The following is a 27,332-nucleotide window of genomic DNA, read 5'->3' on the forward strand; positions in this document are numbered from 1 at the left end:
CTCATGGGAAGCCCACAAGCAGGACCTGAGCACAAGAGCCCTCTCCCCCCTGTAGATTCCAGCAACTGGTGTTCAGTAGTATTGCTGCCTCCAGCTGTTCGGGCACAGCAAGGATATCCTGGCTGGTAGCCTTTTGAAAGCCCTCTCCTCCATCAATTTGTCCAATCTATTTTAAAACCATCGAAGATGGTGGCCACCACTGCCTTTTGTGGGAACAAGTTCCATAGTTTTAACTCTGTGCTACACTAAGTACATGTTGTGTGTTGCCCTCATAGAATTCCACAGGGAGAATGGAAGCAAAACCAGAATTGATTGAATCTGTTTGTCATTGGGGTCTGTCTCTATGTACTGTTTCTCTCCTTAACCTGTTCTGCAAGACCCAATTGAATTACCACCTTTTACATGGAAGCCTCAACAAGGTTAGTCTTCCTTGCTCACTGTACCAATGGCGGCTACCAATAGGGCAATTGCATGTATGTGAACTTGTGGCCCTTCAGATGTTGAACTACAACTCCCATCAGCCCTGGCTGTTGGCTGTGCTTGCTTGGGCTGACGGGAGATACAGCTTAGCAATTTCTGGAAGGCCAGAGGTTATTTCAGTCATAAAATAAGAGGTCCACAGTTCTGGGGTCATCACTGAGAAAGCCAACCTAACCAATCTTAACCGTAGGCAGCCAAGGAGGACCCCCCCAAAGTAGATCTTAGCATATGCACCAGGATTGATCTGGTGAAGGCAATCTACAAAATATAGAGGCTACAGCCTGCTTAAGGGATTTTTGGCTCTGCTTTATCAGGGCTTGCGTTCATAAAAATACTGGAGAAAGCTCATTGCAGGCACTGATACTGGAAGAACTTCACAGCGAAAGAGATGGGGATTTTAAACATAGAGCTAAATATAGCTGTAATTTCCAGAACATCAGGAGAAAGTGTAGAGAGGGCTGTAAGAAATGTGGGTGGTGCTGATGGTAGCTCAGAATGATTCTGGTAAGGATGAGCCACGTCACCAGCAGTTAGGCACAGGAGTAAACATTAATGGAAATATATGGTTCTGTAAAAGCGAAACCATCCACAGTTGGTTCTGGATGCCAAGTTCTCTCTCCCCCCCCCCCCGACTTTCCTGCAGCTCTTAGTGCTGGGTGGGGGTGGCAGAGATAAAGAGATGAAAAATCGATTGCTCGATTTGGTAACATTTCAAGCACTTAAAATACTTATTCCCTGACACCAGACTGCTTATGAAAAACTCGGCTCCATGAGGCGCCATTCTTAATGGCCGACCCAGTTCCGAGGGCCTAGCGAAAGTAGGTTGCCCCACCCACTCGATATTTAAAGGGGGGGGGGAGTGGGAGGACTAGGGCTGCATGAAAGCCAGTTTCCATAATTCATATTATGGACATTTCCACTAGGGAGCTGCTATCTCATGTGTACTTACAGATACATTTAAGAAAATGCATCCTCCCTAGCTTCTCTCCCTTGGACCATTTATGAGTCTCGGGTTGGACGAGCCGCAATGCTCCTGTCTTCAATTAAAGGACACCTTTGGGTTCATTATCACACAATTGCTCCCTGAGAAACCTACCAAATGCTCTTTTGGCAGCGAGCTTGGAAGATGAATTAGGAGGAAGTCTTCTCCGTAATGTCCTCCTCCTCCCCCCTTATTCCCCATCATCAGCATTTATACCTCCTCTTCCCTGTTGCATACCAACCGTCCGTCCATCCACCGCCGCCCCCCCGGCTTTTCTTCTCTTCTGCCCAAGTGGCTATTACCATTCCCATCTTTCAATATGTGCCTCTCGATTCTCTGGAGGTGTATTGAAGAGATGCCATACCCAACCCCTCCTTTCTTCCGGCTTTCAACCGGGGCCCCGAGTTGCCACTTTTGCAGATGGGGTCGTGTGTGTGTGTGTTTTTAAAAAGAGCGAGTGAACAGATGCCAGGCTGGTTGGGGAGGTAAATGGGTGGGGCGGGGGGGGGGGGGGAGAGAAGAAGATGAAGCTTGATAGTGGGTTTCATTCTTTTCTTTCAGAAAGTCAGGGTATGACCTAATTTGGGTTGGGAAACCAGTTGAAAAGTTTCTCTAATCCCAAAAAAGAAAAAGGGACACATTCAATCTAGATTGACAGAAGGGGGGGATTTTTTGGGGGGGAGGGAGGATAAATAAGGGGACAGACATGCACACACACATGCACACACACCAACATATATAATTTTATTTGTACGCCTCCTTTCCATAGGTCAAAGCATGCTCAAGGTGGCTTACGACATGAACACAACACATTACATGATAAGAAAAGCAGTCATAAACAATAAATAAAACATCAAAAAAAAACACACACAACCAAATCCATTCTCTCTGTCTCTCTCTCTCTCTCTCTCTCACACACACACACACACACACAGCTACTAAGAGTGGTAATGATACAATTATCTTCAGGAAAGGAGTTTTATGCCAAGAACTCGGGGGGAATACAGAAGCATTTTGCACCATAATCTGAGCCACAACCAACCCATGGAGGAAGACTTGTTGGGTTCAATAGGGTATACTTGCAGGTAAGTGGGGCCAGAATTGCAGACCTGAAATTAGGAGGGCTCTGGCTGGGAAAGGAGGGGGAGAAATGAGAGTGGTAGGCAGAAAAAAATGCCACCTTGTTCCCCAAGTTTGAGTTGCAGAGAAGAGAAGCAGGAAATCATCTGAGGTTTTTTTGCTTATAACATGCCTCCTTTTAGCGAGATGATTCCTTGCTCTGGGGCTGTTCCATAACCACCTTACTTTGGGGGGTGGGGAAAGGAGAGACCACCTTTGCAGCTCTGCGGTTGCAAGAGAACCTAGGTGTGAAATTTCAGCACAGTTCACAAAGAATTAAAGGTTTGATTGGGAGCTAACAGCACTATAATATACCCTTTAAAAAAGCTAGTCACACACACAAGCCCACAAAAAAAGATAAAATAGAGAGGATGGGGAGGCGTACTTTTTTTAAAAAAATGATGCTTCTACATGACATCTTTTTTTTTCAGGTAATGGAGCAGTGATAAAAAACAGACTTTTAATACTTAACCCACAAGTTTCCTTGTGGATTTGCTTTATTATAGAGAGAGTGTAAAATGCAACTGTCAGTCAAATAAAAAGAACAATTTTTCATTTGTTTAAAACACATCATGCTCAATATTATCCAATTGCATTTACCTATAGTTAGACATTTCAAGCATTATAAAGAAATCAGGGAGGGGGAAGGATCCTAGAACAATAACTTCAGTACAGTTCAAAACGGAATGTCCCGCAGGTCAATTAAAAATGTCAAGAAAAAATAGCTTTACTTCCCGTTATTATTATTTTTTTCTCCTTTAAAAATACACTGTTATCTGTACAAGAAAACACTACAAGTAAACATTGGAAACCATAATATCCCTTTTATTAAATCAAAAAAGTATTCAGCGGCATACCTGGGGTTAATACTAGATTTTTTTTTTAATTATTTCTCTAGGTAAAATTTCGACAAATATTAAGATAAGAAAATACTTATAAACGAACAAAAAAAAATTGAGGGGTGGGGGAAAGCAAACACACACACACACCCTGGAATTAAAAAATAGTTACTACTATTTTATATGACTTAATGTTCCACAGTGTTTGTTAAAAGTACTAATAATAGCAGTTTTATCTTAATATTAAAAATAAGAGTATTTATTTCTGAAATAGACAAAAAGTATTTTGTTTTTGTGTGTTTTTTGTTTTAGACAAAGCTTGGAGGTCTTAGATACGCAGATGCAACCAGAAAATGGAGAACATGGAAAGCAGAATAAAATTGCTAAAAAAAAATTAAACACATCTTTTTATATTACCCCTTTAGATCTCTAAAAATTATACAGCCCCCCCTACAAAAATTCCCCCCTTGATAACCAGCCTGACAGCAAACAGTAACTGTCTTGATAAAAGAATTCACACAATTAATTACAATAACATACCATAGTTCAGTTTCTTTTCTTTCTTTTCTTAAAAATGCAATAAAATAAAAAAGAGCCAAGATACAAGAAATTAGAAGTCATATATTTAATGAATTTACATATTTAAGAATATTTAAATACTGTTTTTCAAAAATTTCTTTCTTTTTTTTTTAATTTGTTACATATCACCTAAGACTTCCAAGCCTTTTTTGTTACAACAGAAAAGATTTAAACAAGGTGGAAGAAAGGGGGGGTGGAATACACACAATAAGAGGTGGGGGGACGGGGACTAAAAACACTTGTTGAAATGTCACAGCTCTGGGGTAAGATTCGATGATGGTTATTCTCTGGCTTCTCCCCCCAACCCCCAAAAAAGGACCCTGGAGTTTCACTTATTTTCTTACTCTCTCTCTTCTTTTCCTTATAAATTTGGAAAACAAACAAAAAAGCCTCCCCAAAATAATTAACATTTCCCCCCAGATTACCCAGCAAAGTCCATAAAGTTAAGTACATTACTAATTGTTCCTGATTCTTAGAAAAAAGTTCAGTGTAGATTATCCTAACAACTAGTGTTTCACCAAAAAAACCAAAGCAAGATTTCTTCATCAAAATGGTGCAAATCTAGAAACCCTCTGTTACAAAAAGGTTTGTTTCCACAATGATTCCGAGAGAGCAAGAGAGAGAAAAGGGGGGGGGGGGGCAGGGAGGGGAAAATAACAAACAAAGAAGAGTCAAGGATGTTGTTCTACTGCTCCTGCAAAGGGGGAGAAGGGGGGAGGGAAGAGAGAGACAAAATGAAAAACCACTGTTAAGAAAGAAAACTTTCAAGAACATTTTAGAACACAAGAACCACCTTGCTGGATCAGACCGGGAAGGCACACCTAGTTTAGAGGTGGCTAACCAGTGTGGATTTCCAGATGTTGTTGGGCTGCAATTCCCACCTGCTCCAGTGAGCATGGTCGGTGCTCAGGTGTGGTGGGAACGAGTCTTGCAACAGTTAGAAGGCCACAGGGTCGCCCTTCCCTGATCTGAGAAACAGCTTCCCTGCTGCATGCAAGAGGTGGGAAGATGCCTCTGTCTGGAAGAGTCATTATTTTGGGGGAATGGCAGCAGCTCCCAGGCCTACGTGGAGATGCCAGTGGGCATCGAACCTGGGAACTTCTACATACTATCTGAGAGCCAACTATCTGATTTATAGAAGACACCTGAAGACAGCTCTGTAACGGGGAGTTTTAAATGTTTGATGCTTTAGTATGTTTCAACATATGCTGTGAGCTGCACAGAGTGGGTGGTTTATAAATTAAATTAAAATAAATAAAATAAAATAAAAATTCAAAGTAGATGCTCTACTATTGAGTTACAGCCCCTTGGGGTGGGGGCTATAAGGCAGGGGAGTGGGCAAGAGCACCCCCTCTTCTCCAGTTAGCAGACATCTACCACTGGCTTCTGCACAGAAATGTAGGGGGTGGCAATTCTCAAGTATTCCATGCTACCTCACAGCACCTTAAAAAGCTAAAGTGAACGAGCAAAGTGTGACTTCAATTTCAATTCAGAAAAGAGGAGTGCAAACAAACCTCAGCTCTCAGAAAATTTGGGAAAACAGAAAATCAGCTGCTTGCCAGCAGGGAGCCCATTACTTGGAAACACAAGCTACACTATTAACATTCTGGCCTTTGCTTTCACCAGGTCCAGAAGAGGCTAAGCCAAGTTTGGAAAACTTCACGTAAGAAGAGCCAGCTGAATGAGGCTAACGGTCCTTCTAGTCTAGCTTCTGGTTCTCACAGTGGTCACAAGGATGCCCGTGGGAAACAGGATTTGAGCACAAGCCCTCTCTCCTCCTGCAGCTTCCAGAAACTGGTATTCAGAAGTGCCACTGCTTCTGTGGAGGCAGAGCACAGCCATCATGGCAAGTAGCCATCGATAGCCCCTCTCCTCCATGAATATGCCCAATCCTCTTTTAAAACCATCCAGTTTGGTGACCATCACTGCCCCCTGTGGGAGTGAGTTCCACAGTTTCACTATGCCCTGTGTGAAGAAGTCCTTTCCTTTCATCTGTCCTGAACCTTCCATTGTTCAGCATCACTGGCTGTCCATGAGTTCCAGCGTTATGAGGGGGTGGGGGGGGTGGGATCTAAGTTTCAAGTTTAAACGAAGTTAAACTTTGGTAAACTAGGTTTGGAAAGCAGTCACCCCTTCCAGAAAATGTTTCAAAAACTGGGAGGTGATTCTTTGGGAGCAGGCAGTTGCTGATATGTCACAAGTGATCTTGTAAGAGACACAGGGCTGGTTGTTTCTGCAAAATTATTTCATGACTAAACTATGCAAGGAAACAGCTATCAGGAAGAAGGGTGTAGATACAGCAGAGAGAAGCGAGACCCACCTGGTTGTGGGCCTGGCCTTGCCCTAATGTCTGCCCATAATAAGCAGCCTGCTGTCTGTAATACTCTGCCCAGGCCATCGTGTAGTCAGGCTGGGAGCTGGCTTGAGACACAGCAGTGGCAGCGTGACCTGGAGGGATAGGAGGTGGAGAAAGAACAACAAAGAGTCAAACGTCAGCGGAGGCAAGTAACAAAATACTCAAATGCACCCACCAAACCCTGATCCCGCCCCTTTCCAAATACAGGACCCAGGGCAGGCATCCTTTAATTATGATTAGTATCCCCCCAACAACCCCCAGGGTTAAGATCCCAAACATGCACAGTAAGCATGTCCTCAGCCCAGAACCTTGGAGAGCTACTGACAGTGTCTGACTCAGAGAACATCCGCTTCTTATATTCCTACTTAAATCAGACTCACGAGGACTAGAATCTTTATTTTTAGGAGAAAGGCTACAACACTGTGGTGGAGCATCTGTTTTGCAATACAGAAGGTGCTAGGTTTAATCCACTATGACTCAGGCCCCAAATACCTGGAAGATTACCTCCATACTCTACAGATTCTTTCTTGGTTGCTAAGACTGGTTAAAAGAGAAATGATGAGAGCAGAGAAACCCCTTACACATTGCATTCATAGACCTGATGAAGGCCTTTGACCTAGTCAACCAAAGAGACTCTTCACATAGCTTAACAAGACAGGATGTCCACATAACCTCCACAAGATCACTGTGTCCTTCCACAAAGAACAGATATAGCACCGTCCAGAAATCCATCTCATCCTCCAGTGACTTCCCTATAAAGAGTGGTTTGAAGAAGGGCTGTGCTCTCAACCCCATCTCCCTTTGACATATTCTTCTTCTTGTTACTCTCACATGAGTTCAGTTCAACTGCAGACGGTGTGTACATCCACTCAAGGAGCAATGGGGGTTTGTTCACCCTGGCAAGTCTCTGCACCAAGACAAAAGTGTTGCGGGTCCTGATCCGAGATGTTGTTTGCAGATGATGCAGCCTTGACAGTGCACTCTTGAGGAAACTACAGAAACCATCTACCATTTTGCCTGAGTCTGCAGGGAGTTCGGCCTCACCATCAGTCACCACCAACACCAACATTTTGGGTGAGGATGTCATCAGCACTGGCGACCACACGCTTGAGGTGGTAGATGGTTTTGTCTACCTGGGCTCCACCATAACCAGCAACCTCTTCATTGATGCTGAGCTAGACAAGTGTATTGGCAAGGCAGCTACAGCAATGGCTTGCCTCTCCAAAGGGATATGGGAGAATATGATGCTAATGTCCAATACCAAGATGAAGGTCCACCAAGCTTACATATTGAGCTTTATGGTAGTGAGACATGGGCAGCTTACACCTGCCAGAAGTGTAGCTTCAATGCCTTCCACATGCACTACATCAGGGAGGTTTTGGGGATCACATGTCCAACAGAGTCTCAAAAGAATATGTGCTCTTCCAGGCAGGCTCCCAAAGGACGTGTTCTACAAGGAGCTGGTGTCAGGCACTAGGTCTATTGGCAGACCAACTCTGTGTTACAAAGATGTCTGCAAATGTGAACTGAAGGCTGACAACATCAACCCTACCATGTGGTAATCCCTTGCAGACAACCACAGTGCCTAGAGACAGTCAGGTCATACATCAGTAGCAGTGACCAGAGGAAGATTGAGCACTGGGAAGAGTGTAGAGAGAAGAAACGCCATGGTGCATCTGCAGCAGCACAACCAGAGACATTCATTTGCCCCAGCTGCAACAAAACATTTTTCTTCCGTTTCTGTTTCTACAGCCACAGAAGGAGCTGTAACTCTCCAACAGTTTGACTTCACCTCCAAAGGAGCACTCTTTCATTGTCTTCTGAGGTAGACTGGGTGCCAACAAGAATGTTGTGGATGTACTTCTTCATCCTAGGTTTTGACACTTGAGATGTATATTTTTGGAATCCAGCTTATTTCTGTAGTGGCAAGTTGCTTTAAAGTGCTTTTAATTTTGTGTTTTAATTCTTGTAACCCACCCTGGGACCTTAGAGTGAAGGATGGGTAAACTAGTAATAACAACAGCCCACCTGTCCCTGTAACCTGTAACCCTGTGAGGAAGGCTAGGCTGAGAGGTAGCGACTGACCCATAGTCACCTAGTGAGTTTCATGGCCAAATGGGGATTTGAACCCTGGTCTCTCCCAGGTCCTAGTTCAACACTCTTAATTACTGCAACACACACACCCAAACTCATTTTCACTCACTCTGTTTCTTGTAATAGTCCTCCCACGCCTTGCTGTAGTCTGGTTGGCTGTTCTGCTGTTGGCTCTGTTGACCTGTACAAGACACCGTGGAGAGAGAAAAAAAGTAGAAGAAAGAATAATGGGTGGGAGGTGCAGAGAACAGTGCTTCTTGCACTTTGGGGGTGTTATTGGGTTGTTGTTTTTATTTTGATAATGTATTTTGCGGTTTTATATTTTGATTTTATTCTGTGAACCACCCTGAGACCTCCGAGTATAGGGTGGTATATAAATTCAATAAATAATAAATAATAATAATAACACAACACAACACACACAACACTAGCCCTGCGTGATAGGCAAGTAGGCCCCCAAAGTAGCTCATGGTGGAGAGTGTACTTCTTCCAAGCATATAATACCAGGAGTTCTCTACCACAACCTGCCCTAGTTTGCTAGTAATGCTAAGCTATACCATAGCTAAGCATCTAGCTTGGATGGCTTTGAAGGGGGATTAGACAAATTCACAGAGCATAAAGCTATCTACTTTAACCACTGAATTATGAACCTTCCTCTAAAGCAGCAAACCAAGGTTGTAGTCTTCGTAGTTCTGAATAAAGGGCTGAATTAAACAGGAGCAAAGGAAGCTGGCTGTTAATGTCTGGCCATTGGTTCATCTAGAGCAGCATTGTGTACTCTGACTGGCAGTGGCTCTCTGGAATTTCAGACAAGCATATTTCCTAGACTCACCTGGAGATTGAACTTGGGACCTTTTGCATGCAAATGATAAGCTCAAATGCTGAGCTGCAACCTGACTACCAGTCAGGAGACATGCCCAGAACAGTGTTTATGGAGAAGGCTTCCCTCTAAAGAGCTGGCATTCATGATTTTTAATGGAAACGGGGCAATAAAAACTAACAGCACCTTCTGACCACCTAACTACGCCACACACATCCTGTTGCAATGGGAAGTTTTTGAAGCAGGGTGGTTGTGTGGCGGGGGAAGAGGAGGACAGTGATGTGCAGGGAAGCAAAGTCCTAACTTGAAGAGTGTTGAGGGCAGTTAAAAAGGACTTGACCAAAGCATTCTCTTCCAAGGAGAACGACATAGAGTCTGCAGCAAGGTTGATGGGACACCGTGTTCCATGGCAAAGTGTTTTCACCCCACCTAATTTACTGAAGGTGGGGAAATTAAAATCTAGAGGACATGTGGGAGAGGGCTGTGGGGAGGAGAAGGTGCCCCCTCTGCTCAGAGGCAGAAGGGCAAAGAAGCAGGTACTTGTTGTTAGTTCTGATGAGCAGAGCTCTGAGCACGATTCAGTCTCAATCTTAAAGACAATGGAATTATTAGGGCGGGGAGAGTGGGAAGCCCAAGTTAATAGGCTGCTACAGATATGCCTAACATGCAAACTGAGCTCATGGTTTGTCTTGCTCCAGACAAACCAAGAGCCTAGATCTGGACATAGGGTTAAGCTAAACCATAGCTTTGGTGTGAGTTGTGTGGCAAGCAGGATGACCGGAGGGAGAGGGGGAAGGAATGACGTGCCTGTGATTTTTACAAGTTCCCATATGCACCTGCTTAGCCAAAGTTTAGCTAAAGTGCTAGTAGATAACTGGGCTGCCGCATGACAGGGAACTCCAGATATTGTATGTGTGAAGTCATGCTTCCTTTACGAGTCCCAGGGTAGGCAGCCTGTAGCCCTCCATATACTACTGGACCATGACTCCCATCAGCATAGCCAATGGTAAATGGGAGATGTAGCCCAGTGACATATGGAGAGTAAAAGGTCCCCCACAGCTGAGCCCAATCAACTTAAACGTGGGCGATCCTTGCACCCGTCCCCCTGCAATCTCTACAATTACAATACACTTACTTGGAACCTGCTGCCCAGGCTGCTGCCACGTCGGATAGGTGCCACCCCAACCCTGCGTCATGAACGCCTGAGGACCGCTGTGGAAGACAAGGCCATTAGCAACAAAAGAGTGAAAGGTAGTCCAGGCACATTGGTGAGTTGGGATTAAAGTTTGTTGAAAAGTATTGAAACAGACCATGCTGTGTAAGAGATTAAGTGTGGATAAGTTTCACTACTGACACATTGGTATAAAAAGGCGCTGGTTTCAGTGGAGTATTTTCTTAGAACCTTTCCCATGCCCAGATGCTGCTGTACTACAACTCCCATTAGCCCCAGCAAGCATGGGCAATAGCCAGGAATGGTGGGAGTTAACTCAGGAGAGCTAACAGTCTCCCAACTTGATTTAAGTCAATGGTAAAACGGCCTCCTGCCCAACCAATAATCCAATGGAAGGAACCAATGAGATTTATGACAGGGAAGAGAAGCCCATGCTATGTTTATCAACCTTCTAAGGCTGCATGTGGCTACAGGCATCCCAGTAACACTTGGGAGGGCCACAGTCCCTGCCCCCAACTCCCATCTCCCAGAGCCTCAAAATTACAGGCTTTAATTAAGTTCATCAGGGCAGCGCACAGACTTCTTGTTCTTCTGTAAAAGCATTGCAGACCAAGGATGCTGCTCAATGATAATCACACCTACAATCCTATTTGATGGCGGGGGAGCAGCCTAAAGGTGAAGGGAAAGCAGGCAAGTAAACTACTTACTTTTGGTGAGGTGTAGCAGGTGCCTGATTGAAGGGGCTCTGGCCAAAACCTCCAGGACCACCCAGACCAGTACCCTGGAGAAAAAACAAACAGGTAATTTATTCACCACTCTTTCTGGACTTAGTGAGACTGCACCTGAGATTTAAGGTGCTGAGGAAGGCTTCTCAAAATGAAGAATTTAATTCTCTTTCATGTTTACAGATTTATATACAGCTTCACAGTCAGAGGGTGTTCAAAGAGGGGTACAAGATAAAAGTAGGATAAGCAATGCAGAGCCCACTTTATTAAAAAAACAAACAGTAAAATCATTCCCTGAAACCTCTAAGAGCAATAAATCCCTATATTATGAATTCTAGAAAAACAGTAAAAAAAAGCCTATCTGCATATATGCAATTAGTATTACGTAAGGGATTGGGCCACCCACTGGGTAAGGCCTTCTCAAATAAAAATGCCTTCAAATGGGCGCCTGAGCATTGTGACGTTAGTTGCCTGTCTGATCGCAGATGGCAATTAATCCCAGAGTTCTTATGCAATATGCATAGGACGCGCTGAATGGGGCTGTTGGGTTTCCCCAGCACTGACTCTAGGCCTCAGAACAGTTTCCGCATCTGTACAATGGGAACAATGGTGCCCCAAATCACTTACTGGGACTCAGCATCCGGCAAAAACACCAACCACCTTTGCAAATTAAAAAAAAAGCCTCAAGTACTGAAGGAGAATGACCACGGTGGATGTTTTGATCCTGGTGGGGTTTTTTATAGGCAAACTCCGGACCTCCATATGTTTTGGTACTACAATTCCCATCATCCCTAGCTAAGAGGACCGGAGGTGAGGGATGATGGGAATTGTAGTATCAAAACATCTGGAGGGCCGGAGTTTGCCTATGCCTGTTATAGACCAATTGGATGGTGATTTGCAAGGAGTTGGACTAGATGGCCCTTGGGGTCCCTTTCCAACTCTACAATTATATGATTCTATTATTTCAATACTTATCACTTCTTTCTAGCTGTATACTGTAACAATGACATTGTTTTGCTAGTCTTGTTCTTCATTGGACTGCAATTTCCAAAATACTTTTTTATTTTAAAAAACGAAGAAGAAAGTAGATGGGGAAGGAAACGCAACTTACACCAACTTTCTCATCTATGAGATGTCTCGCAAGCTCAATCTGCTGGGAGATGCCCCGAATGGTGAATATCCGTACATTAGGGTCGGTGTTGGGAGGCGGGTTTCTCTGGAGCTCTACATGGGCTCCAGAATGTTGGTTTATGCTCTTGATATTCTCTCCCCCTGCAAAGAAGAAAGAGGGGAGGAAGAAAAAGGAGATGGAACCTGATCAGACTTTTACTTATATATTCAGCAGCTATTGTGAATGCATGAAAGAGAAGGAGGAAGGTCCAACCACATGGATTAGATCTGTCCTCATCACACTGCCGTGTCCTTCAACTCCCATCATGCCCCAGTAGCAACACACACACAGTAATAAACCAATGTTTCCCAACTTTTTTTGGCCCACCACCCTGCTCTGTGGTTCTATAAACTCACCCCAGTGCCCCCTATAAAAAGCGTTATTCAGAATAGCAGTTTGCACAATCCACTAAGAGAGCTAACAACACAATGAAATTCAAAACAGTAACAATTAATGGCACATTTATTCAAAACACAGTTAAAACTATTTAGTTTTAATTTACCCAACGTAATTGATTAAACCAATCCAATGATGCCCCCTTTTCAAATAGTCATTTACATCTCCAGACCCCACTGCCACCCATTTGCCTCTTAGTGCCCCCCTGAATCTGGCATGATAGTAAATTAAAGAGGGGCTGTATGCTCAGTGGCAGAGCACCTTCCTTGCACGCAGAAAGTGCCAGGGTTAATCCCCAGAATCTCCAGGTAAGGCCGGAAATGATTGCTGCCTGAAACCATGGAACGGTGCTGCTGGTCACTGCAGGCAATAGGCGTAGGTGGACCAACAGTCTGATTCAGTAAGGTAGCTCCCTATGTCCGTATTTAAACCAGCCCTCAATTCAGAACAATGAGGACTGGAATCATAAGTTCATTTTTAGGGGAAGGACCACAGCTCAGTGGCAGAGCAGCTGCTTTGCATGCAGAAGGCCCCAGGTTCAATCCTCACTGGAATCTCCGGGGAGGACTGGGAACATTCCCTGCTTGAAACCATGCTGCCAGTCAGTGTGGACAATACTGAGAAAGATGGACCAGTGGTCTGACTCAGCATAAAGCAGCTTGCTATGTTCCTGAACTGGTAGCCAGTGCAGATTAGAAGGAAACTGGTAGGTTAGAAGAGAGCAACCCCTCAGGGGACCTAATGTGCAGCTTCCTTTTGTAGGTGAATAAGCAGGTGAACGGACACTGGTGCAATTAGCTGCTCCCTCACGGTGAAATCATGCACCCAGAGCACAATTTATCCCAGCAAATTCCCAGAAGAGGTCTTTGGTTATCTGAGGAAGAGCTGGTGGGATGTCTGCCGATAGTGAAGGAAACTCTGAAGATGCTACCTTTGTTTTGTTTTTTTAAAACGAGTGTGAAACAGTAGCAGCTTGTACTAGGGTGGAGCACGACTAATGAAAGTTTGGTTTGACTTGGCGGGCCAGGAGGAGAAAAAGGCAGCAGCACACATACGGTCTTGGAGGAGGGTCTCCGTCTCTTAATGAAATTTGCTTAAGAAAGGCAGAGGCTACAATGGGCCAATTCTTCTTCTGTCGGAATTTCACACAAGAGGGGAGGTTAGCCTCAGCTTGGAGAGAGGGAGACAAAAGGGGTGGGGAGTTGTGATATGCTTGACCCCTCCTGGTCCTGGATACAGCCACCAGTCAAAACCCAAGGCAACAGGGTGGAGAGGGCACTCTGCCGATCCAAGCGGACAAAACCAATTAGTTGAGCATCTGCGGCAGCTTGCTCTGTTCCGCCAACTCCCTTTCCGATGGGTTAGCGCAAGTAACTGGAGCAAATCCCAAGCTGGCAGCCACCAGGCATAAGCACGCCCGCTGAGTTGATATCCATGAAAAAGCAAGCAATTCCACCTAGCATGGAACAAAACAGCTGCTTCTTCTCCCGACTCTTAAGAAAACCATCCAATCTGACCGAATGTATAAGAAGAGCCTCATGGCTGGATCAGGCCAGCGGCCCACCAAGGCTAGCATCCTGTTCTCACAGTGGCTAACCAGATGCCCCAGCGAGGAAACCCTCAAGCAAGACTTCAGCACAAGAACATTCTCTCCCCCCTCCTACAGTTTGCAGCAGCTGGTATTCAGAAGCATTGCAATCAAGCAAATGGTTAAAAAAAATCTTCCTGGACTATAACCAATTCAGCCTTTGAGCAGTAGATTAGATGTTATTTTATTACAGTCATAACCTGCCCCAACTCCCAAAAGGAAGCCAGGGCAGCAAACATACCTGTGATTAAAAAAATAATAATTAAATGAAAAGAAAATGTAAGTAAGATGTTTAACAACTTCTAAAAAGATTAGAATGTCTAAAAGACACATTTATGAACAGACTTTACCAAATCATTCCTCTCTGGGTAGGCCTGCCGAAATGGAAAGGTTTGCAGGGAGATGGTGCCTGCCTAATGTCAAGAGACAGGGAGTTCCAAAGGACCTCCCACACTAGAGAAACAACTCATAATGAATGCAGATCAGAGACAGTGTGGCTGTTGTAGAAATGGAAATTCTACAGACTGGAGGGACTTACTTGGCACACTTCCATTTACATCTGTTACACACACAAATGCAAGTTTGTGAAGGAGAAAAGTTGAAGCAACAGCCTTTTCATGGACATGCATGCTTTTTTCTGCATGTACAACTTAAAAATGGTGGGGCAAGTATTGTCACCGTAACTCCCCCCCCCCCCCGGTGATCAACAGGCACTGCCAGCTTTGCGTTTTGGGGGAGTCTTTGGGCAAGGCTGCCTCCGCGGGGGCTCCTCCTTCAGTGAGTCCGCCTTCCCACTGCATTCAGGATCCCTCTTTGGTTTGTTACTACCAACACAGCCCATTCGTAAGCAATACAATTCCAAAGGGACTTTGCTAAAAAGAGGACTTAAGGCATTATCTTGCAGCTCAATTTACTAAGTCATCACATCGCTCAAAAACAGCCCGTCAGTTAAAATCGGCTCATAATGAAACGCCGCCAGCGAGCCCACTATTTGAAATACGTTGTTTCAAAACATGACGTTAGGATGTCATGAAACTTAAATACACCATTATCCTCTTTCTTTTAGGAAGCTTCTTGTTTGGATGTTAAACGTGTAAGTGAGCGTCACCTTTTCCCCCCTCTGCCCCTTGAGAAGTCCACCCATCGGCCTTGGACCTTTTGCCCTCCCAGAGGCATTCAAAAGGGGAATCTCACTCCCAAAGACATTTCCTTCGAGGAAGGAGAAATGAGGACAGATAATTAGCCGCTACTCAATAAAACGCCTGCTTATGCCTCTCAGTTCCGCGTTAATTTGAGTATGAGATTCTTTGAAAAGAAAACAGAAAAAAAGAGTGTGATTCTCCGTTTCAAAATAATTAAATTCTTTCTATGGGCTAGGAGTGAGGAATTCTGCAAAGCTGGCTGGGGACGGACTACTGATCTCTCAATAGAGGAGAAAAGCGGTACAATGGAGGCAGTGATTGGTCACAGATTCACTTTTGTCTGACCATTGCCTCTGGTCAAAACCAAGTTTTGCAGCGTTCTCCCCCTTCCCGCCCAAAGCACTACAAAAACCCACAAACACTGAATGGAGGAAATATTTGTTGCTGCAAATATGAAAATGCACCACAGGCACTGACGGTGAGTTTCAACTCTCTGGGAAAGTCTAGCTTCCTCCCATCCCCATTCTGAGCAACTCTCAACCCGCACGGAGGAAGCGCCTTCAAGGGCAACACAATTTGAGGGGGGATGACATGACGTTGTGCTGCCCAATGCCAGAAGTTTCGCCTCTGTTCACGAGCGAGGGTCACCCGCTTCGAACATGGCGCCTTTCTGCACAGACCCATTCAACAGGAGAGCTTCCATTCTTCCACCTGACCACGGATGCATGTGGGTGGGTGGGGGAGCGACCGAGCAGGCGAGGCCCCCCGCAGCTGGACGTGAAATTGTAAAGCAATTAATCAAACGGGGCTAAAAGGCAATGTTGACAAGAGAAGGGGCTGGCCACGCTATCTGTCAAGACTGCTGCGTTTATCATGGAAATCCAATGGGGCCCCGGAGAGGCAGCTGTCTGTCTCTGCAGCAGTGGCACACACAGGAGGGAGGAAGACTTGACCACTGCAGAACAGGCTGGCCCCAGACCTCAACGCCACCGTTACCCTTTCAGAAAAGGAGGACCAGGCTTAATGCCACTTGACCCCCAGAGTAATGATTATATAGTGAGGATATTTAAAAGTAGACCAAAAAATTGAAAACTGATGCAGAAATGTAATGAGCTGCAGACTGGAAAAATGAGAGAACGTAACTTGCAGCTCCAACTAGTCCACACATTTACCTGATATATTTACAGTCTATGTTCCGCAGTCTTAAAGCGTTGTGAGCACAGAGGCACTCTTGGTGCCTGCTAATGTAAGACACTGATTCCCTTTCCCTGGAAACTCAATGCCCAAGTCTAGGTGTCACCTGGAAGCGGTCACAGTGTTGGACATAAGAGCAAGTAGGGGACCTAGTTCAAATCCCCTCCCATCTACAAAGCTCACTATCTTGCTTATCTGGGTTCTTATCGAAGGAGGGGGGAGCTGTTTCATGTACCTGAGGCTCCTCTGAAGCAGGATGAAAAGACAGCAAATAAATAGTGTCCCAAAAATGTATTCTTAAAGCAGCAGAGCCTGAACCCCATGAAAGAAAAGGAGCCAGGCAGGTCACTCAAGGGAATTTCAGTCTGGTGGCCACCACAGAAAAGGTCCTGCACACTGCACCTCTGTCAGCTGGCTGGGTTTTTTGTTTTGTTTTTAAAGAAAAACCCCAGAAGGCAGCTTGAGCGTGTAGGCCAGTTTCCACTGGGAGAGGGCAAAGAGATGCTATTGATTGATTGCCTTTATATCCTGCATTTCTTCCAAGTTGGGATTTGGCTTCCAACACTTAAAAACATCATTATAAAATACAGTAGCACCTCGGCTTACGTTACCCTCAGGTAATGTAAACTTCGGGTTGTAAAAGCGGCTAACCCTGAAGTGTTTCGCTGCGCACACATGTGCAGAAGTGCTCTACCACACCGTGCACATGTGCAGAAGCGTTCCCTCCAGTTGTGGAAACCTCAGGATCCAACCAGAGCTCCAGAATGGATCCCGTCCACAACGGGAGGTACCACTGTACAAAGTAATAAAAAGAAACTAGTTAATAACAATAGCTATAATACATCCAAACACATGGATGTGTTTGGATTAGAACCAGCAATTCAAATCCAGTTTGCCCCAACAGCAGCCCAGTGATCAGCACTGCCTACTCCTGAGTTTCCAAAGGTCCATCTGAGCAAGGAAATCTTAGCTTGCCAGTGGAAGGAAAACAAAGAGGGAGTTAGTCTGACCTCTTGGGAGGAACTCTACAATATGGAAGCAGCCACCAAGAAGTCTACCTCTCATGTCACCTCCAACCATGTCTCTGATGCTGATGGAAAACTGGGAGAAGGCTGACACCAGAACACTGGGAAAACTTCCAATATCTGGCAATGCAGAACTACCTCCCACCTTTAAAGCATAGAGTTTTAAGATTTCCATGCATTGAGTTCTGCTTCCTACAGTCGGTTGGACTAGATGCCCCTTGGGTTCCTTTCAACTTTACAATTCTATGATTCACGCTGCTTACCTTTGCCTATGACCAGGCCGCATTTGTCAGCTGGCACTGTGTAGGTGATTTCATGCATGCCTCCAGGGGTCCCAACACTCCAGTCTCCGCGGCTGCGTCCTCTTCCCCGAGCCACAGTGAGGCTTCCAAAACCATCACGCTCCTTGAAGAAGAAAGAGGACACACCTGTTAACATGTTTATGGTCCTCCTGGGACTTGCCGTTTGCTGCATCGCCATACGTTCAGACAACAGACTTGCTGCCCAATGGATGCATTGAGTCGCTTAAAATCAAAATTTGCCAACCTGGTGCCTGCCTGATGCTTTGGTCTACAACCCCCAACAGCAGCCCCTGCTTTAATAGCAAGACCCAGTGAAACCACAAGGATTCTACACTCAGCCATAATATCAGTGTTTACAAGTCCCTCCCATCCTGGATAACAGGCAACAAGTTTGTTGGCCTTCTGTGACTGTGGTGTGGATCAGCTGCTCTTCAAGGTCTTGATTTCTGACAGAAAGTGGGGTCATCCTCCTTTCCAAGTTTCTAGTCAAGGGAAATAATTTTGAAAATGGAAAGTCAGTGTCCAAGTGTTGCAATTTTTGGACAGGTATTTTGCCAAATGATTTTCAGACTAAATTTACTGCACCAGCATTCACCAGGGTTAACAGCCAACTTAAGGATGTGTGAATTACTGTATTTTTTCATGTATAAGACTAGGGTTTTTTTTACCAAAAAAATGGTTTAAAATTGGGGCTCGTCTTATACATGGGTAAGTGCTGAGTGGTGTTTTCTTAATCTGAAGTCCCAAAAAACAGGGAGCGTCTTATACACGTAAAAATACGGCAATTTGCTCTAAAGTAAAGTCTCTTGCTAGTATGCAGAAGAGATGACAACATCCATGTTTCTCAGCTTCAATATATGCAAATGAATGAAAGGTAGTATCAGCCAACCTGGTAACTCATCCAGCTGGTGAATTTCCCCCCTCAAAAATCACCACTGAAGTATGTAACTACCAACACTACCAGCACTTATAGAATAAGGGTCATGGCTCAGTGGTAGAGCACTTAGCTTTGCATGTAGAAGGTCTCAGGTTAACTCCCCAACATCTCCAGGCAGGGCTTGGAGTGACTGCTTGAAAACCCCAAGAACTGCTGCCAGTCAGTGTAGACAATACTGAGCAAGATGGACCAGTGCTCTGACTCAGCAGAAGTTAGTTCTTATTCAATTCAACCTTTTATTCAGAACTGTATGAGGGCTAGAATCTTACTTAATTTTGAGGTGAAGGGCCATAGCTCAGTGGTACAGAACTTGCTTTGAATTCGGAAGGTCCCAGCTTCAATCCTTGGCATCATCTCCTGGTGGGACTGGGATGAATTGCCCAGTCCAATACTCTGGACAACTGCTACCAGTCAGCATGGATAATATTGAACTATAATATTGAGCTACATAGACCAATTGTCTGATTCAGTATAATAATAATAATAATAATAATAATAATAATAATAATAATAAAATTTATACCCTGCCCATCTGGCAGAGTTTCCCCAGCCACTCTGGGCGGCTTCCAACAGAATATTAAAAAAGAATAAAACATCAAACATTAAAACTTCCCTAAACAACTTTGTGTAGGGTTAGGGCCACAGTTAAATAGCAGAACGTCTGCTTACAATGCGGAAGGTTGCAGTTTCAATCCCCCACAATGGCATGGGAATGTTCCCCTGCCTGAAACCTTGGAGAGCTGCTGCCAGTCAGTGTAGAAAGCACCAATCCAGACAGATCAGTGGCCTTACTCTGCATCTCAAACTTTCCTATGTCCCACCTACCTGTGCAGTGATAATGAGTTCGTTGATTATGTGAGCTGCGTGCTGACACCGATCCGGAAGGCCCATGACCTGCGCGACTCTTTCCGGACTAATCCCATCATCTGTGAAGCAAGAGGAAACAGACCCTAAATTAAATACAAATACAAAGAGGGAAAAGGCAGGGAGGAAGGAGCTTCCCATGAGAGAAGGGAACTAAACAAGCCACATGGTTACTCAGTGCCACCAATATATGCACATCTGGCTCATGCAAGACTATACAGAACCACCATTCTCAATACAGACAGAACTTAAAATGGCAGAATACTTTTATTATTTGTAAATGGAATCTCTGTCTGTGTTAATACTTTATCATCCCTTTGGATTTGTGTTGTATCTTTGTAATTTGGTCCTTCAAGGCTGTGACACTTTAGGGTTTAACTTTTAATTCTTCGTTTTAGTTACTTTTTGTTATGTCTGCATTTTTGCTGTCAATAAATCAATATAACCAACCAATAAATAAAAAAGAAAATTTCAAAAAGGGTTAAAACATGCCTCCAGGACTAAAGCTGAGGAAGCAATATTTACATGGTGGCGACAAGAAACTCAGGGGCAAAATCTCCCAGAGGAAAGACTGCCACATCACACGAGGAATTTAAGGCTATGCAAGCTGGCACAGGAGAAAAAACAAAATATGATACCTTGGAACAGAACCTGCCCTTGCCCCGGGCATATTCTAAGACTGACTTACAATTTTGTAATTGTTTTAACATTTTTATTGTGTGATGTTATTTGATGCTTTTATTTAAAAATGCAACATACACTGGTGAAATTAAGCTCCTGTTGCTTTGGACTGATTTACAGTGCCCCCCTCCAAGTGTTCCCTTGTGCTCTGATCCCCCCCCCCCCCAGATCTTTGGCTATGGGCCTTGCACCGAAATGAGATGGGGATGTGACTGTAAGCTCAGGGGTGCAACACCTGCTCTGTGTACAGAAAGCCCCTGGGTTCAATACTCCTGCCATTTGGTGGTGGCAGTACTGAGTTCAGTGAACCGACTTTGTATAAAGGCTATGTTCTCAACTTTAGGAAAGGGGCGTAGCTTGGTGGCAGGCTCAATTCTCAGCATTTCCAGATACAGCCGAGAATATCCCCTGCCTAAAACTCTGGAGAGCTGTTGCCAGTCAGTATACAGACACTTTCTGAGCTGAGTGAACCAATGATATAAAACAGCTTCCCTGGAAGGGGGAGAGAAAGTGGTTGCCAGTTACAGGCTATACACTAAAAATTAGACAGACCTGGTTTAAATTGAATCCTAACACCAGCATCATTCTGAATCTTCTTTATCATCTCTCCATTTCTTCCTATTACGATTCCCACTGCAAACCTAGGCACCGAGACCTAGCGGGAGGAAAGAAAAGCAGTGAGAGGAAGCAGACCCAGAAAGGTAGCACACAGGTGTCCCATTAGCTACATCAGGCAGCTTGAATACCAAGCCAAGAGACACGTTCACATACTTAAGAAAAAACATTGCTCCCACTTTCTGGAACAGGAAGCAAAGTCCAGCTCTGCAATTCCCAGAGGCAGCCACACCCATATCAGGAAGGGGGCAAATCTAAGCATTGTTTGCCCCCACTTTATACCTCAGATTTGAAAGAACCCTACACTCCACATCCAAAGCTGCACATTCTGGGGATGGGTAAATGGGAAACCTTAAAAGCCTAGCAGTCAGATGTGGCCCTTTCAGGCTTCTTTCTCTGACCACTGGGACATGCTGGCTGGGGCTGATGAGAGGGCACTGGGCTGGGGGAAGACTGTGAACACTGTTTTGTGCATGTAGTGCACCCTCTTTCCCAAACTTGTTTTCTGTATTTCTGGAAACCTGAAGGGCTGGGAAGGCAGGATGATGAACCCAGAGGAAGGAGGGAGGACAATGACTCCTTGTCCTACTGGCACTGGCTGATGGTCCTCAGGGATCATATTCCTCCGGACTCAACCCTGGCAATCCAGGGTGGAAGTCAAAAGGGTGACAAAGGCTAGACATGGATGAAGTTGACACCACTGGACAAGATGAATACACCAAGGTGCTGACTCAGTACATTCTTTTGCTTAGCATTTGCTTATGCTCTATTGCACACACCCATACCCCCCAAAAGCAGAAGTTGGTGTCATCAGCCCAATCCTGCAGAATCAGGTCTTCCAATAAGAAATTCAGCCAGTGTTTTCTATTTTAACCTTCAAAGGCTTGCTTTAAAATTGTCTTGGCCACCAGCCTTATGCTGACAATTAAGAAAACATTTTTTGTAATACGCTAGCTGATGACAGGTTGTTTAAAATCTTTACTGTGGTTGTTATAATTGTTGACTGCACTGATACTTATTTCTATGAAACTGCAATATAGAAGCATTTTTTTATATATAAATGTGAAATTTCCACAGCCACCTAAAACTATGCAAGTAACACTCAGCAAATGAATGAATAAACATGATGATGATGATAATCCCCCCACTCCCTATTTTTTTCCCCAGGGAGAAGATTCCTGTGCTGCCAGGGTGTTGGACTAGATGACACCTTGAGAGCCTTCCAGCTCTACAATTCTATTATTCTGTAACATACAAGACATGTCCATACCTCTATGCTGCCTCCACCCATTCTGGAAGTAAAGTCGTTGCGTACGCCTCTGAAGTCCGCCTGGTCTTTCTCTCGAATGATCTCCAGTACCATCTCTCGTGCTTGCTGTACAAGTGCAGGAAGAGGAAAACAAGCTGATTACAGATTCTTTGGACCCTGGCAATTAAATGTGATCCCTGCCTCCTAACAGGAGTGGCTTCTCCACAAGCTAACCATTTCCCCCAAAGCAGGGGTATTCCATTCCGCCTTTTCTCTTCTGACACACTCAACATTCCATGACTACTGAGCATGCTCAGTCGACCCTGTTTGGGATGCTGTTTCTTCCCCTTCCCTTAGAGCTTGGGGTTTCGTTTGGTATTTTGTTGTTCTGGTTTTGCCAGAATATGCCTCCCTTTTCATTCAGTGGCTTCATCTGCATCAGCCCGTTACCACCCGTGTTGAATATTTACAGTGTGCAACAACACTGCCCCGCCCCTACTAATCAAGTAGACTTGCAAACTTGCAGACTCTGGTTTCTGGCGGGGGCGGGGGGGATGTATCTAACTTCCTGAACTCTCTTAAGCTTTCATGAACAAAGCAAAAGTTTTGTTTCTAGACCTTGTGGAGGTAAGTTTAAAAATATTCAACCACCACAAAAAGCTTCCACTGTTTAAGAAACTGAGCTTTCAGATTTGGCCCTCCCTCAGGACCACTTTTTCAGGCCACCGATCCATAGTTAACCTCCTGCCATTACCTCACTTCCATTTCCAAAATACACCATTACTTTATTCGAGTTCCAAAGGTGTCTTCTCAAAAAAGAAGATTACACCTATTACACTTCTCTCCTGCTAATCTCCCAAGGCTCTCAAGCCTGCATATATGGGTTCCCCTATTTTTATTATCCTCAAAGCAACCACGTGAGGCGGGATTAAGAATGCAAGAAGAGCCCAGCTGCTAGTCGAGCATCCTGTCGGCCAATCTACTCGATGGCCCTTGTGGTCTCTTCCAACTCTATGATACTGGAAGCCTGCAAGCAGGACATGAGTGCAACAACACTTTCTCCTTCTGTGGTCCCTGGGACCAGCTATTCAGCATATGGCCTCTGACAGCGGAGGCAGAACACAGACATCAGGGTTAGGTTGGCCCAAGGTTCTCCAGGGAGCTTCATGGCTGAAGTGGGGAGTGATCCAAACCTAGGGCTCCCCTCACCTAAGAACATAAGATGAGCCCTGCTGGATCAGGCCAAAGACCTATCTAGTCCAACATCCTGTTCTCACAGTGGCCACCCAGATGCTTCTGTGAAGCCTACAAGCAGGACCCAAGCCCAAGAGCAATACTCTCTCCACCCTGTGTTTCCAGCAACAGATAACCACTAGCCTGAAACAGTTTTCCAGCATGCCACACTCAATCTCTTTATTGCAATTTCATGAAGCATGCAGAGGCAGCTTTATCACTGCAGTGCAAGGATTTGCATACTATTCTGGTTCATTAGTGTGGGTCACTAATGTAAAGGCAGGGTGGGTGTGGGGTGCAAGATGTAGATGGGAAAAGGACTGTTTGGCCCATAGGCCTGAGATGCCCCCACCCAACTCCATCGTACACACACACACACACACACACACACACACACTACGAGAGACTGTGGCTCACAAATACTGCCAACTGTGCCATTATTCTAAATCCTCCTAACGTTCCATCAGCACGACGGCAAATCCTCTTTGATACACACCTGTACTTTAAAAGCATCGCCGGTAATCCGGAGAGGTTTATCCGCTCCAGTCGGCAAAGGGCCATCTTGGATCATAATCATTTTCACGCCCGTTCGTTCCTGCAGACGTACCAATGGCGATGGGGAGGGAGAGATAGAGAAAGCGCCACAAAAAAATAAATGGAAATGCCAAAACAGGCAGAAAGGCTACGAAAGTAGGAAAGGGGGGGGGGGATTTTTAAAAAGCACAGATAAGCAATAGGAGCCCCACCACCACCACCACCGCAGCTATGGACATTTATGTAGTTAAGTGGCTTGGTCTGGCCAAGTTTTCCTGATAACTCCATAAAAGAAATGCAAGCAATCGTAAAATGAAGAGGGAAAAGCAGACAAGGAAGCCACACTTTACCACCACCACCCAAACACAGACAATTGCAATTTTACTTTGCATTAAAAAGCTAGTGGTCATGGTGCATTCATAGAATTGTAGAGTAGGAAGGAACCCCCACTGGTCATCTAGTCCAGCCCCTTGTAATGCAGGAATTCAATATATTTTATATAAAACCCTGCAGGGGTGGAAACATGGTTGCCAACATAAACTGTTGCAGGTACCATACAACCCAAAATGAACTGCACACTTATACTGGCTACAACTGAATGCTTCCTTCTAACCTTGCTTTGTGGGGGGTGGGGACCGTGTGGGTGCACCCACACACAGGCACACCCAATTCAAGGTGCTGGCTTTGACCTATACAGCCTTATTTAGTTATTTATAACATTATGTATATACTGCCTGCTGAATCTCTATCGGCAGAGCAACCCACTGGACTGGGCTAATTACACTAAAGGCTTGGTTTCTCTTTATCAAGTGAACCTCACGAATTCAGAGAATGATTAACAATGCTCCTGCAGATGATCTCAGTGATCAAGTGTTCAGGCCATCCCCGAGATACCCCAGACGTAACTTGCTATCCGGGTTTAGTGAATTAATACATGTATGGCTTAGGGCATCAATGCATCAAGGACTGCCTCTCTATACAAAATGAGTGGTGTCTGAGGCGCATCTAGTTCAGCCTCCTGCTCTCTCGGTGGCCAACCAGATGCCCACTATGGGAAGCCTGCAAGCAAAATATGAGCACAATAGCACTCTCCCTATCTGCAGTTCCCAGCAACTGGTATTCAGAGGCATCCTGTCTCCAAAAGCGGAGGCAGAAAATAGAGCCAGCGTGGCTGGTAGCCACAGACTCCTCCTACTAGCATCTGTCCGAAGCTGCATCCTGCCCACCTGTAGCTGCTTGATGGTTTCTCCACCTTTGCCAATGACGAGGCCCACTTTGGACGCCGGAATGAGGATCTCTTGGATTGTGCTGTTGCCGTCCACGTCGTTGTGGAACCCAGGCCCATTCCGACAGCGGTCCACAATCTGCCCCAGTAGCCGCTTTGCTTGTCTTTGGGGGGTGGGGTGTGTGGAAGGGAGAGAACAGAGGGGGAGAGAGAAATAGCCTCAAGGAAAACAGCTATTATATTGCAAACACCCCCATCTTGCTGGGTGTAAGGGGTGGGGACTACCACTGGAATACAGGGAGTTTGGGGAGGGGAGGAGAAAAAAAGAGAGAAAAGACAGGATACAGAAGGGAGAAAATAACCAGCGGCCATGATGGCAACTCTCTGCTTTGGATCAGATTCCCCTCTCTCAGGCGCACCCCATTTTGGAGTAGGAGAGAGTGGAGAAGGAGCTCACAAAGTCCAACCAGCACCTCAAATGCTTCCTTTTTACTGCGGTGGCTTTTCCTACCCGATATACCTCTCCCATCACCATGTCCACTTGTAGCTCAAGTGGTAGAGCATTTGCCTTGCATGCAGAAGATCCCAGGTATGATCCCTAGCATCTCCAGGAAGCCCTAGAGAGACCTCCTGCCTGAAAGGCTAGAGAGCCACTGCCTGTCAGCGTAGACAACACTGGGCTAGAGTCAGTGTAAGGAAAGCTTGGTGCTTAAAATCATTCCTTTATTTAGAACCATGAGACCAGGATCCTTTTGTTATAAGAGAAGGGCCATAGCTCAGTGGCAGAGCACTTGCTTTGCATGCAGAAAATCCCAGGCTCAGTGCTTGGCAATTCCCAGGCAGGGCTGGGAAAGTCCCGTTGCTCTCAAACCTCTCTAGCCACTGCCAGACAGTGTAGGCAAAACTGAGCTAGATGGAGCCAAGGTCTGACACTGTATAAGGCAGCTTCCTGTGTTCAGTCCCTGATGCTTCTGGTCCCTATGGCACCAGTTAGCCACTGGTGAACTGACACCTAGCTCACCCAGCAGCACACAAAAGGAGAAAAAGACACCATCCTTCCACCTTTGCATTTGTGCAGGTTTTGAAAAGGATGAAACTCAAGTGAGTCACCGTGATCATAAATTGCAGCAGCAAAAGGAAAGCGCTCTCTCTCTTCTCACGTAGCTCTGAAGAAACAGACCTTTAAGCAGAAAGCCACAAAGTATCCACCCAGGTACTCTGTGCAACAAATGAATAATGCACATCAGTTTTTCTGGATCTTATAGCTTCTTTGCCTTACAGTTTTCCTTTTGCTCCAAAACAAAAATACTGGAGGAAGGGTAGAGGTGAGAGGGAGCCCACTCCAGTACCAGCACAAAATAAATACGCAAAAAATCCAACCAGACTGCTTTGCCCTCTAACATGCACCTCTCAGTTATATTTATCCTTACACCTACGGAAGAAGAAAAAGAAAATCCAGGAAACCTCAATGCTTTTTTCAATCATCCAAACGCAACTGAAAAAAAGGAAAGAAAAAAAAGATCCCAACAGATGGATTTGGAAAAAACCCACCTACCCAAAGGCTGCGGGAGAGAAAGAGCAGCTCCATATGGCTAAGTGGGTTCCTGTTAAAGCCAAAGGCTCGTGGCTCCAAGTCCCAGCGGGGAGGTGATCCTCAAAATGGCTTGGGAAGAGGCAAGCTCAGCTCCTGGGGAGGGGGAGGGAGGAAACACTGACCCTAAATTTTTCTATAGGGCGAGAGAGAGAGAAAGAGAAAGAGAGCAGAATCCCCACCCACCATCCCCCAGCTGGGCTGCTGGGTGGAACATTCTTGCAAGGGGCTTTGGGAAGGGCAGGGGGTGAGGGGGGAAATAGCCAGCAGCACCTAGGACAATGTCTCACACCAAAGGAAGTGGCCGGTGGTGATGGTGGTGTCAACTGACACATGCCCGGCCCCAAATGGAAACATCTTGACCTGCAGGTTTCTGCAGAACCAATGCCTCATAAGTTATTAAGCACATAAGAAGAGCCT

General features: G+C 45.3%; 1 protein-coding gene across 8 annotated transcripts in view; it reads right to left on the reverse strand.

Moving 5' to 3' along the window:
* Positions 1-3,039: 3,039 nt before the first annotated feature.
* FUBP3 (far upstream element binding protein 3) overlaps positions 3,040-27,332 on the reverse strand; it is a 62,470-nt gene continuing 38,177 nt past the window's right edge. For all 8 annotated transcript variants that reach the window (XM_080990697.1, XM_080990694.1, XM_080990691.1 and 5 more), the window contains 12 exons: positions 25,323-25,485; positions 24,059-24,157; positions 22,351-22,455; positions 21,018-21,120; positions 19,746-19,846; positions 17,945-18,086; positions 12,277-12,437; positions 11,148-11,221; positions 10,405-10,481; positions 8,559-8,630; positions 6,320-6,447; positions 3,040-4,693 (listed from right to left, as the gene is read on the reverse strand). In XM_080990697.1, the coding sequence (XP_080846823.1) occupies positions 4,685-4,693; positions 6,320-6,447; positions 8,559-8,630; positions 10,405-10,481; positions 11,148-11,221; positions 12,277-12,437; positions 17,945-18,086; positions 19,746-19,846; positions 21,018-21,120; positions 22,351-22,455; positions 24,059-24,157; positions 25,323-25,485 (1,234 nt within the window). In that variant the 3' untranslated portion in view covers positions 3,040-4,684. The remainder of the gene's footprint in view (positions 4,694-6,319; positions 6,448-8,558; positions 8,631-10,404; positions 10,482-11,147; positions 11,222-12,276; positions 12,438-17,944; positions 18,087-19,745; positions 19,847-21,017; positions 21,121-22,350; positions 22,456-24,058; positions 24,158-25,322; positions 25,486-27,332) is intronic.

This window comes from Podarcis pityusensis (genome assembly GCF_964106645.2).
Source record: "Podarcis pityusensis genome assembly, chromosome: Z".
NCBI lineage: Eukaryota > Metazoa > Chordata > Lepidosauria > Squamata > Lacertidae > Podarcis > Podarcis pityusensis.